Raw genomic sequence first — 13,381 nt, forward strand, 5'->3', positions numbered from 1 at the left:
TCTCCGGGTACTCCGGCTTCCTCCCACAGTCCAAAAATATGCTGAGGTTAATTGATTACTCTAAATTGCCCGTAGGTGTGAATGTGTGAGTGATTGTTTGTCTATATATGTAGCCCTGCGACAGACTGGCGACCTGTCTAGGGTGTCCCCTGCCTTCACCCGAGTCAGCTGGGATAGGCTCCAGCACCCCCCGCGACCCTAGTGAGGAATAAGCGGTGTATAGATAATGGATGGATGGATAACAGAAAAGTGAATACAACACTGCAGCGTGCACAGATTATACCCCTTCAGCAGAAAATAAACATGGAAACCGCTACTGCAAATCATTTCTAGGTAAATCCAGGTAGCTTTTTTTTTTCACACCACAAATTAGCGCTTCAGCTCTTTACCAAATTGTCGGTAACGACTGACAAATATGAATTTGTAGTTTGTTTCTGAAACACACGCACTACAGCGGTGACAGTTTGATGAGCAGGTGATGCTAATTTATCATCACAATCATCCTCACTTGATGCCGCAAACACTGTTGAACCACATAACACAGCATGACCCCCATCGGGAGGAACACATGAAGGACGGCTTAGCATGTCTTTCATGCATCGCAACTCTCGCTGGATGTATCACAGCACTCCGCCTGTACCTTAAACAAGCAAGAGGTACAAAAGAAAAAGGTGTGCACGTGTTTCTCTTAATGAGAGGGTGGATCCAAGTTTTTACTTTGGAGAGGAATTCCCTCAAGCGTGTGATCCTGGAAATGCAAATGACAGCACAAGTGCATATTCATAGACGGGAAATGGAGTCCTCATCTGTCCTAATAACACTGTAGGGTGCCTTCTGTAGATTTCTTTGAGCATCTCTACACTGAGTAGGAGGGACTGTCTGGTTTGGAAGGTGGGTTATACACACTCAAGAGAAAAAAAGTGAATAAATAAATAATGCTAAAGTCTTCCCTTAAACGTGTGTGATTAGAATGTCTTGCTTGCAGTTCAGTTATCTTCATACGGAGCGCCGCGCCTTTTGTGAAACAGCTTCCCGTCGCACCACATCGGCTCAACGGATGACATGTGCGAGGAGAGAGAGAGAGAGGGAAACAGAGCGGAAGGGGGTGAAGGAGGGGAGGCAGGAGTGCAAGGAGATTGCTGGGAAAACACCAAGGGATGGCTGCACAGAAACGCCTCAAAGTGGAAGTTGTGACTCTGGGACAGTGAGACTCAGAGGTAAGTGTTCAGGCTCGGTGCTACAAAGGGCAGCGTAGTGCTTACTTTGATTGAATCAATTGCTCTGTGAAAGTAGCTGCTGGTACTGGCCTCCCCAGGGTGACAGAGAGGTCTGCAGAGAGTGAACCAATCCAGCCATCCATGGCAAGAGAACAGGGAGGATTAACACAGCAATGCATCATAGCTGTAGCAACCAGTGATGTGTAGCAGACTGTATTTATTGACTCATTGACTGTATTGATTGTCTCAATTGATGAAAAGTCCAGAGACAACAGACAGACGCACAGCGAGTTATGCAAAAATCAACCAAAAAAAAAAAAAAAAGAAAATATAGAAAAGATGATGGATCATGTTGTTATTTCATTGCATGAGTAAATGAGCATTTCACAGCAAAAAACCCTGTAATATTTCCATACAAGCATCCGGCCACGTTAGCACTGCTGATCTGTTGATCAAGTGTTTGTTAGTAAACCTCTGGTTACAGCACATTTCTCTGGCAGACAATTATCTCATTCAAGCTAAGCACATACAGTAATGGCTTGGTAATTCACCTGGGCACATATGTAGCTTTTCCTTGACAGCAAATTCTCTCTGACATTGACATTGTTCCAGCAGCAGCAGTTTATTTAACACGCCATTAATCTCTAACGACAGAAGACCGCGCTGCAGCAGATGTTTGTGAACAAACTTCTGCTCGGTCCTCTGGTGATTTTCTTCACCCTCATTGACATGTATTACTGTGACAAGAGGAGGGTCACAAGGCAAAGCAGGACCGTAAGAGTTTGCTGATATTTTGGGTATGTTCTGGCAGCAGGGAAATTCTCATTTTCTTGTTGTCAGGATGCAGAATTGTTTAATGCACAGGGCGTAGATGGACTGGATTTGTAAAATTAAACCAAAACCACTGATACTGCACCACATCGGAGTGCACTGTCATCAGTATGCTAATGTTCAACTGTGCAGTGAAACAATCCAATTATTGAGTGATGGCCACTGTACATCAGCTCTCGTATTGAATATGTGTGCAATTAATGAGTGCAGAGCAACCAGAACAGTGACACAGAGTAAATTAACACTTTGGTAAACTTAAAAGGATTGTCTCCACTCAGGATATGGACAACTGAAAAGATGAGCACATGTCAAATGATTATAATACTATATGTCTATCATGTTCGCTTTTCTCTCTCTTCTTAAGCAGCAGAACTGAGTTAAAAGAAATAATGCAGAGCACTTCATGGCCTTAGCCACTGAAATAGAATATCTTTTGTACTGAATGCTGGTGAGTGGGAGTGAGGGCAACAAACTGCAGGAAAGTAAAGGGAGAAGAAACAGGCAGAGTTTACCCTTAGGGCTCATGAGGTAAGGACACTTAACTCATCGCATGCATTGCCATCGTCAACATGATTTTTAGACCACTTCTATGCTTTAAAAACAAAAGGAATAAATCATCTCATTTACACAAATATAAATATATTTTATGTTTAGTATATACAATAATGATTTGCCATCATCAAGAAAAAGCATGTCAGTAAACTCTTGCTAATGGGTACAGACACAGCAAAGACAGCCATGATTGATTGGCGTGCTCAAGCACTCTCTCTGAAGAAGATGAAGCGAGACAATAGTAGTTTCCGTGAGAAGGCTGGTGGTGTGGCTGAGCCGTGCCATGCTAGTCCTGAGAGCTACGAGTTTCACTGTCCTCCTCTAGCTCCCATTCAAAGTTCTGGCCAGTCATTTGGTAGAACATCATGTTAAAGGGTTTGTAGAACTTGTGCAGCCGCCGAATCACGTCCGGGTCAATTTTAGGGTGAGTTCTCCCTTTGGACTTGCCCAGGCATCTGGGAGTGCTGCTGTCCTCCGGCTTCTTCAGACACGGGAATCCTTTAGTTTTATTAAAGTAAAAGTGTTTGTCTGTGACAATCCGCTTCAGTCCCAGGAAGTCCTGCACTTTGGCCATCTCGCCCGCCGGGTCCACGATGAGCCTCTCCCCGCTGACAAAGTGCATTTGGGAGAGGGGGAAATACTGCATCCAGCTCTCCAGGTGAAGCGCATATATTCCTATACGCAACGCACTCCATGAGGCATCTATGAGACCCAGCGTCCGGTTCTTAAAAGCCAGAACCTCAAAGGTGGGGATCTCGGGTTTCTTGGACAAAGTCTGCGTATAGTCTGAAATGGCTCTAGTGACAGGATTACGCACCACAATAATAAGCTTGATGTCCCTAGCCATGGAGTGGATGCGCTTCGGGGCATGGTTAGTCACAAAGTAGCTGGGTGTCTTCTCCATGGTGATCTGCCCCTCCAGCGTCGAAGGCATCAGGTCTCTGGGAACAGAAACAGCAAAGAAAGAGAGAGAGAAAAAAAATCAGCTTATCACGGTAGCACGGTACAGTGCAAATGAAATACCCAAGGATACGGTGCAAGCAAATTTGGTACATTTATTAAGCAGTACATTATTTGAAATTACAAGTGAAAATAACTGTTATTATCACTGGACATTATGTTGTGAGGAGAAACATACAGCTAATTACATCCATGGAGTAATATGCAAGAGATAAAAGAAGGAAGATGAAACGGCAGGCAAGCAAGTATGCTCATTGCTTAATTGACTCCATCTGTGTTACTCCAGGAGCTGTTTTGGAACTTTAATAATGAGTTCACTGCATATCATTAATACTGGGGTGCCTGGGGTATTGTTTTGTCATACATTTATTATGCATGCTAGGCTCACACTCTGTGCAGGCAGTTTTATTTCTTATGCACATGCACTTCCTCGGTAATGGGTGCAGGCAGCTCTTTTCTTTCCCTCTTTGTACCGTATTTAAGGTTAGCGGCTGTTCATTGAAGGCAGCAATGATTAATTATCAGATTCAAGGTGATAATTTGTAGTACAGTTGAAATGTCCCCAACTTGAGAAATTTATCTTGGGGGGGGGTAACAGGAGGCCGTTTGCCAGTGCCAAAAATATTATGTTCGACTCGAGTCTGTGGGAATAAGTTGTAGGGGAGGACAGTGCCGAGGCAAGTGTATCACAGAGGCAAGCCTTGTTTCTGCAGTTTATATTTTTGTATCAATAATAAAGCATAGCAATCGCCTCAAGCAAATCCTTATCAAATGTTTACACTGATGTTCATTCCAATCCGTACTGTTTTCTTTGTTTGTAGGCTATGTGATTCAGTGCTAAATTGGTACATTAAATCCTCTGTGAGACATGCAGATTATTTAACTACTAACAAATACGAGCTCAGGAGCTCTGCAGTGTAATGTAAAAAAGAAGCAGAAGCCATGCACATGTAGGCTGTTTCCCACCTCCCATACCAAATTAAGAAATGTTTGCTTGGAAATTATTGTATCAGCAGTCAACCAAAATCCAAAACGATTCCATTCGGAGACTCCAGGAGTTAGTGGAGGAAACTCTTCACAGTTCTGGGATAAAAGCTATTTCCTTCTCCCTGCAATTTTTTTTCCCCATTAGGCTGCCCTGCACCACAAACCTACAGTTGTAACGATATAGTCACATCAATCATTTGCATCTTGGACATATTCTAAATTAACTGTTCTCCAGCAAAGAATCCAATTTACTCTGCTAAACATAAGAGCTGTTATGCACATATCGACCACCCTCACACACACACACACATGCACCCATGGATACTGGGCTGAAAGTCTCACAAGTGGCCTGGTAATTGCATCTCAGTAACAGTATTGCCTTCCTGATGGGTAATTTCCCTCCGGATTATGTTTGTCTCTTGACAGTATAGAACTGTGGTTACTTCTGGGCCTGTAATGGGATATTAAACATATCTACAGATAGCATAGTGACTAGAAAGAGTATTAGTTTTCATTATATTCCATCACTTTCCACACTTCCCCTTTTTGCAGTAATGAATGGCTAAAGATTTTTGTAACCTTTCAAGGACTTCAGCCTCTGTCTGCTGTTTAACTCCAAAGTACAGTAGGTGGTCTAAAGATGCAACATCACCATGCAGTAAAGGAGAAAAAAAGAAAAGCTCAAATATACCACAGCGAATCACCTTGAAACAACCCGTATCCTACTGTATGGACATTAGCTGCGGCGTCTCACTGGCAATCTTTGGAGCATATCCAATTGACAGGACAGATGTATAGTGTTCAAGGTTACTTTTTTTGAAGGCATGCACACAACAAGCTATTGTCCTAATCGGGCTCAATGCTAATCGTCGTACATTCAATTATAAAACAATGGCAAGCCAAGCGCTTTGTTATTGTGTCTTTGATTGGGAATCAGTCATGGATCATGTACATCCAAAATGTCAGCGTGGGACAGCGAGGCGGGACGGAAATCAAAATGCTGATAAACAAGCTAATTTCTCTGTGCATGGCAAATGACTCCTCTGGCCTTGCAGTCTAGTGGAACTGAAGTAAACAAGAGCAAACAGTTAACTCTTGCTTCTGTTTTTTTCTTCCTTTTTCTCCACATCAGCTGCTCAGCTCAACACAGGTCATTCAGGTGGGTAGCTAAATAAAATCCATAGCGCTAAAGAGACCCTGCTTACCATCTGCTGTTTACCGCCTCAGACCGAGAACACACCGTGTTGCATTTATTTTTTTTGCATTTCAACACATGTCCAAAGCTTTATTTACATAGCAAAGAGGAGTGTGAAAACACAGGAAAGGTGTTTCATACTTGGGAGTAACTTTTAATGATCTCTACCTTCAGAAGCATGCTATAGTAATAACTAATTACCTCTGCTGCATGGCAATATAGCACATACGAGTGTGCAAGTAAATAATACGAAATGACAGCACATGCAAAATGTTTCTTCTAGTTCACTGCACAGAAAAACCACATCGTTGTTGCTGTTGTAATCATTAAACACAGCTAAAAAAAAAAAAAAAGTCCAAGCCAGTCAAATAAATAATAACAGAGTAAAGTCAACCTTTAAAACAACATTTTTTCCACTTGTACTGAGGTTGTGTACTCTAACTTAGGAAGGAAATCCATTTCACACCCACTCCACATGAAATTTAGATCTGGAGGATGCCCAGTCGTCTCTGAAGGTTGATTCATCATTCAGAACGCACAGTATACCAAATCGTATCAGATTTTTTTTTGTGTGTCTGTGTGTGTTTGTTAAGGCAAAAACTAATCTGCACAGATAATCACAACTCTTCATGCCTTAACGCCCACCGCAGAAGTGCTCTGGAACATGCCCAAGCGTTTAACTCAAATGTTTCATTATGTTCTTTCAAACCGGTGCACGGGGAATATTTGGAGGCATGATGAGGTGAGGGATCACGCTAATTTACATTCCCAGATACTAATAGGTCCTAGCTGTTTCTGGAGGAATAGAGTTTCTCCAGAGGAGCGCAGTTGTTTCTAATAAACTCTGGCAGCGGAATAAAAGCTACCCCCCATCCTTCAAGTCTCTCACTTGGATTGATCACATTTAAGGTGCAGATATCAATTCGTTGAGCTTCCTCCACGCCATGTCAAATACGATCAATTATTCCAAAGGAGTCCTCTTATAATAAGCTCCTGAGTCCTTTCTAGATGGCTCCAGTGATGTGGGCAAATCCTTTAGATTGTGCCTAAATAATAATATAATGATATCGAGGTGTGAATTATAGAAGTGTCTCCTTTTATTTACCCCGCCAAGGAATGCGGCAGAGTTAAATGACGATTGGCGTATGTTTGTCTGTCCTTCTCACATTCCGTCTGTGCGCAACATTACTCAAAAACGGACAAACGGATTTGGTTGAAATTTCCAGGGAAGGTCACAAATGACACAAGAACCACCTGATTAGATTTTGGCAGTGATGCAGCTTATAGTCTGGATCCACGGATTTGTAGATCCAGATTGATTTGTGTATCATTGCAAGATAGCGTTACGGTGTCACTGTAACTATGGCAACAAGTGAACGCTACCAGCTGCCTGCTGATGATCACATGATTACGATCCTACTACAAATTGGACACTGCAGACTTATTGGGACTTATCCGTCCGACATTATACAAGGAACAATCAATTAAATTGTGGGGGTGTTTCCAAGTCCCATCAATTCCCACCGCTCGCTACAGATTTAAGTCACGCGATTCGATATCCGTACATAATGTACACATGTATAACACAAGTCTGTGCTCAGGGCAAGGTCATTTTGTTTGTGGGTACATCTATATTAAATGGCCACATTCTATGTTGCCGTGATTTTTGATCATCAGTAACTAATCAACAAATGCTGCATTTCTTTAAAAAAAAAAAAAAAAAAAAAAAAAAAAAAGCTGCATTTCTGACAGTGCCATATGGGGAATGAACAGCCTTGGCGGAGTACTGCACTCTCTGAGTGCTTTTCTAGTTGTTGTTGTCTGCCGGTTTTGACTCAGGAACAAAGATTAATTCTTCAGCCACTTGCCCTTTGCAGGAGAAGCATATTTTATGAAAGAGACAAATAGGATCAGATGTCCAAAACTGTTTTCTTGAAAAAAAAATTCCAAGTCCCTAACTTTGAGTTGAGACAAACAATAGAAAGAAAAAAAAAACAACGGTTAATGTATTATGGTCTTACTCCAAGTGCTGCTGCAAATATCAATCGAGGGTGTAAGCGCCTATTCATCAACAACAGTCAGTCAGGACATTTGAAGTGAGAGATACTGTGATCAGTTTGTAATGAATAATCCAATTATTTCACCCTGAGTGACATGTTTGTGATTACAGCAGCACAGAGAACAAAGACACTGGTTTTACTGCAAAGCGGAGAAAAAAAATTAAAAAAAACACACAAAGGTTGGTCAGATGAGTCATTCTTTTGTTCGGCACTCAACAAGTGGATGGTTGGCACGCATAAAAAAAAACCAAGCCCACAGGCCAGAGCAAAGGGTCCTGGTGGGTCTGTTGTGGAGTGGGAGGCATTGTTTTGTCACGGTTAAGGTGCAACTTTTCAGGAGGAAAACAAATGTGGAGTGCGCTGCCAGTCTGAGTGATTAGATCAGGCTCAAGTAAATGGCAGAGAATTTGCTTTGTTTTTTTGTTTTCCTTCACCTGAATCTGACCCTTACTGCCCGAGTGTAGTGGAAGCATCCCTTTGCTGGGATTGCCTTTGAGCTATTTGGATTTAGTTATGTAATATATAGACCTGCTGTAGGTGAAACTGAAGCAATTGTAGATGAAGTGTCTTCTTGACTATAACACTTGAGCACCACGAAGCAGAAAAATACCTTGTTACATCCTCCTTTATGTTCTTCAATATGAGTTGTAGCTATTTAATAAAGCTCAACTACAAAGGCCATCTTGCCTGCACTCCTGCTAGTACTTCACATCCTTTTTATACATCATATTCTTTACACAGTTAATATATTTTTTGTGCTTTTTATGGTTCCTCTTGAATCATTCATCCAGTATCGCTTTCTGTGGTTAACTTTAACATCCAAGAGGTCTTTCAAACTAAATAGGTGTAAAAAAGAGGTGTAAAAATTTGTTTTTTTTGTATTTCAAGACATGAAAAGAGGAGATATGGTTGAATGCATTTATTATTTTATCTTCTTGTTCCAACTTTGGGCCAGAGAGACAGAGAACACTTGCTTGCTATCACAATTTTCGTATTACATCAGGGCAGGGCCATTATAGACGTAAGTTATTTTCACTTGTCGTGTTTTTATCTCATGATATGCTTCAGTTTTATGCATTAATACGCGCTTGTAGTTTATTTTGCATTATCTGTAAAGTACTATTTGTACCTTCAATCCTTTTTCCTTCTCTCATTTTTGAATAGTTGGCAAGTGTGTGTTGTCTTATCAGAATAAAACCAACAATACAAAATGACAAAATACAGTCATATAGATTGTTTCAGTGTTCTGTTTTTGTTTACACTTGTGTGTACGTTCTATAATTTTCTGTATTATCAAACTAAAGCAACAAAGTATTACTATCACTGATGGGTTCCTCCATGAATATATTATTTCTGCAGTTTTTTGTTGAGTCACACATGAGATTTTCTGTTTTTCTCTTCTCACTGGTTTGAAGTGGGTGGAGCTCAGCTGGACAAAGGTGATGTCACGTACTCCTGTGCACTATTTAGGAGTGTATGAATCAGACATCTGAGGACATTTCAGTGGGTTGTTTGGTTACTGTTAATCAAATCTGATGAAATCACACCCACACAGACCCAGTGAGATGTTTCTTTGCCTGTTTTAAAAGCTTCAAGTAAGCCATTGAATTAACTCCTAAAACTCATCTCTGGGCATCAAAGTTAGATATTCAGAGCATTTTTCCCATTAAACTGAGCCTTTTATACCTTAGATTGGCCGAAATGTAACTCCACACCATTGTTTTGTCCAGAATGCATGCAGCCCTCCCCACATAGAGCAGCTCAAGCACACCAGCTCACCTACAATTCTGCTGAGATGCTGTTCAACTAGTTAATGTCGCACAATGGCGAATCATAATATCAAAGTTTGAGCCAAAACCTGATTCTGAAGAAGAATAATGACACAAAAAGCCCTAACCTGCAAACTGATGGGATTGGTTCCTCAGGTTTGTTACATATGAAACCCCATAAGTCAGAATCCATGTTTCTGAGGCTGTCATTGGTACAATGTAAGTTCAAAGTAGAAAATGCCCAGCTATGGTTTGAACTGCTTATTTCACTCATAATGTGCCTTCCAAAAGTTGAAAAAATATTGTACAGGCATTAAAAAATGCTTGATTTTAAACTTTAAAAAATAGTTTGCATTCAAGACCAAGTTTTTAGTTTAAGCTTTAATGCCTTTGAGATTAAAACTCATGACAGTGCCTCCAAATTACTTAACCAGACTATCCTAATTGTCTGCTTATCATGCCGTCTGTCAGTGCACTGCAGTGCAGCGCTTTTATCACCTCCGCCTTTACATTTCCCATTAATTAAATGTAACATTTTGAGGCTGGTGGAGGGATTTATGCTAAATTATCCTGTCATAAACTTCTCTATTATTATTGTTAATATCTCCTGAGTAAAGTAAGTTTTAGTGACAAGCAAACCATGGCTGTTAAATGGCAAGAAGAACAAAACCGTGAGACTAATTAAAACACAACACAGCCTCCCCAGTCTAAATAAACCCATTATGCTTGTACTTCTGCGGGACTGTGGGCTTCGGCAGAATAGTTGAGGACAGAAGTGACAGCTGGTCCTGATCAAAACCTCATTCCCCACTCTCTTCCTGAGATCCCCTAAAGACCATCCCACTTCCAACAGTGGGCAAGCCAGGTACTTCTCTCTCCCACATCACCAGACTGCAGTGCTGAGATCTGAAGCTGTGTTCAGATGCCCTTTGGACATAAAACATCATGAAATAAAGCGTGGCAATGAGGGATACTATCAGGATGTTTGGAATGCCACACCACCCTGCATCATTAGTCCATAACGGTGTATAAGAGCGAGAAAATTAGTCTATTTTTAACCGTATTAAAGTCCACAGAGAGAGTGGAAGCAATCTTATCTTAAATCAAAGACTCCAAGGATATTGCGTTTTTTTTAAACTGTCTCGTCTTACAGTGATTCTTCCTCATAAATCCAAACCTAAAATAATATCCTTACATAAGGGCTCATCCGTGCTCTAATAAAACAACAGCAGTTTGCCACTCCTCCGAAAGATGATTGTCTTCTTTTATTGTTCTTTACTTGTTTGTTTATTTGCCTTTTGGATGAGCTGATGAGAGCACTTCAGGCTACACTCATTCAATTTGATCACAATTGCCCTCAATATTCTGTTATTGATGTTGCCAGTATAAAAACAAGCTGTCGTGATGTGCCTGTCCCAGCACTGAGGCGGCAGCAGCAAACACACCCATAAAAAATGGGTGCACTTCACTGTCACTGTCATTTATTTATAAAGTTAGAACGCAGTCGGACAACTACCACCTGAAACACAAAACAGCAACAACCTATTGTCTAATGTGATGTGATCGTGCATAGAAAACCAATGTTAACAGGTCATATAATAGAAAATGACCTCCAGTGTTCTTTATTGCTAGTTTTAAATGCACTTGGTCTGAACACTTTGTCCTCTGTGTGTCAGTATTAAAATATAAAGCACTGTACTTTCTTTTGTATGAAACAACAAAAAGGCTTGTTCCTTCATCTCTGCATCTTCCAATATTATTCACATAAAGCCCTACAACCTTATCAGAATGAGTATTAGCTTAAAGAGAAGCTCAAAACGGCCAGCTCTAATTGAAAGTCACACCTGAATACGTCAGAGTCAAAGGCTAAAATTTACATCCTGGAAATGTTGCAGATTCAGCTCAGTTAAGCAGAACCAATTAATATGACAGTTTGAACATGATAGATTTCCTTGCCTGAGAAAAATGGCAGACACTTCAGGATCCAATCATTTTAAGTTGACCGAAGACAAAACTTCGGCACTTGTTTGGCTGCAGCATATGAGGCAGATGTTTTATATCAATTTACCTTTTCCTATTTCTTACATGGGAATATATTAAGTGGGTTCACGAGGTAACAGAAGTCCAAAATGAAGATATGTGTGAGCTGTTTCAGATTTGATTTCAAGGCGTTTGGTATACATTTAATGCCCAGCTACATGCTGCAGACAAAGCCTGCAGGGAACCAGCATCTGACAAGATGACAAGACTGAAGGGCATCAGTAATTGTGTGGATAAACAAGTGGGTGCAGAAGATATAAACTGCTGCTTTTCATCAGAGCAATGCCATATGGCTTAAGCCATTAACAGAAACAAATGGAATAAAATGGATCATTAAAGTCACCAAATTAAGCCGCATCTGCGTCTGATTTCATTTTCTGTAACAGGAGAGTAAAAATGACTTTTGCTTAATTTTGAACATGATATGAAGGTTTGTTGCAAATATATAATGTCCTCTAAGTTATACATCGCCACTTCCTAAGGATGTTGGTATTCTGTGAAAGTTTAAAAGACAGATTTTAGATCCCAAAGGTACTTTTTTAGGCAGCATTTTCAGTTAAACAATTGGACATTTCCAGAAAATTACATATTACACTCCTCCATTTTTTTTTCTTTTTCCAATTCATTATGAAGCTGTAGGTCAGTGTGACACCACAAAGGAGAAGGCTGCACAAACTCTTTCTATTTAGTGCAAGACATCAGCACATATATCCAGTAATACAGACAGAACTTTGGCAGCTTTCTGCTTTTTAGAGGAGCTCAAGGTAACTCACAAAATGTCAAGAGGAATATCAAGGAAAAATTACAGCAGGCCAACTTGTTACTTTTGCCATTTCTCATATTACAGAAATTGGTGATGTTTGCCATAAAACTTTTGGGAAATGTCAGTGCTGGTCTCTGCTGATTCTGTATATTTTATCAACCTTTAGGTGTTTGACTACTTAATGGTTGCTAGCTTTTTCTCCCATAGATGCATTTTAAAAAAAGTCTAAAGTCAGACGGCTAATTAAAATCAACTGTGAATAATATAACTGGTGAGACAGACACACAAAAATATCCAATTCATACAATATGCAACTCAAAAATATGTGATTTAAATATATATCTAACAAACCTCAAACACAAACCCCATAGTTCTCATGTCTGTTCATACTCCTCTCAATGCCTGAGGCAAACAAGCATTCCATTTCTTAGTCATTATAAATACGAAAAACAAAAGCATAAATAAGCATGCCCCTGCAAACAGCAAAGACACTATATTATTATATGCAAAAATGCCTTTTAATATGAGTAATTACTGCAACAGCTGCAACAGAAATGTAAAAAAGCTCCACATAATGAGCAGAATGTCATAAAATGCTGCTTGATTGACTCTCTTGATTTTAAATAAAAGCTTTTTTTCACATTTTTTTAAAAGCATTGTCTACAGACTGACATAATTTTGAATTTCCAGCTAATACAGAATACATTATGGTTCAAGAGTCTCTGTGTACACAGTCCAATGCCATGAGTCTTTCATTTAATTCCTCTTTGGGCTCTGGCATCAAAGGGTTAGGTTCGATTTTTTGAAGTGGGGTTGTATGAGGTACTTTTCCATTTTCCATGCTATATTACCTACAGCAAATGGTGGTCCTCGTGCCCCCAGTTTAGAGAAGCAAACATGAGAGCGGCACGGAAGCTAAGCAGAGAGCTGCTGTGGACAGGGTCAACAGTTAAACGTATTTTAGTCACCTGAAAAAATCTATTCAAATGTATGCTATATATTGAATA

The 13,381-nt window shown here is 40.2% G+C and overlaps 1 protein-coding gene across 1 annotated transcript in view; it reads right to left on the minus strand.

Annotated features, from left to right (window-relative positions):
• Positions 1-1,414: 1,414 nt before the first annotated feature.
• hs3st4 (heparan sulfate (glucosamine) 3-O-sulfotransferase 4) overlaps positions 1,415-13,381 on the minus strand; it is an 85,445-nt gene continuing 73,478 nt past the window's right edge. Inside the window, exon 2 of the mRNA XM_023282537.3 lies at positions 1,415-3,541. Coding sequence (XP_023138305.1) covers positions 2,887-3,541 — 655 coding nt within the window. The 3' untranslated portion in view covers positions 1,415-2,886. The remainder of the gene's footprint in view (positions 3,542-13,381) is intronic.

The sequence above is a fragment of the Amphiprion ocellaris genome, chromosome 19 (genome assembly GCF_022539595.1).
Source record: "Amphiprion ocellaris isolate individual 3 ecotype Okinawa chromosome 19, ASM2253959v1, whole genome shotgun sequence".
Classification (NCBI taxonomy): domain Eukaryota; kingdom Metazoa; phylum Chordata; class Actinopteri; family Pomacentridae; genus Amphiprion; species Amphiprion ocellaris.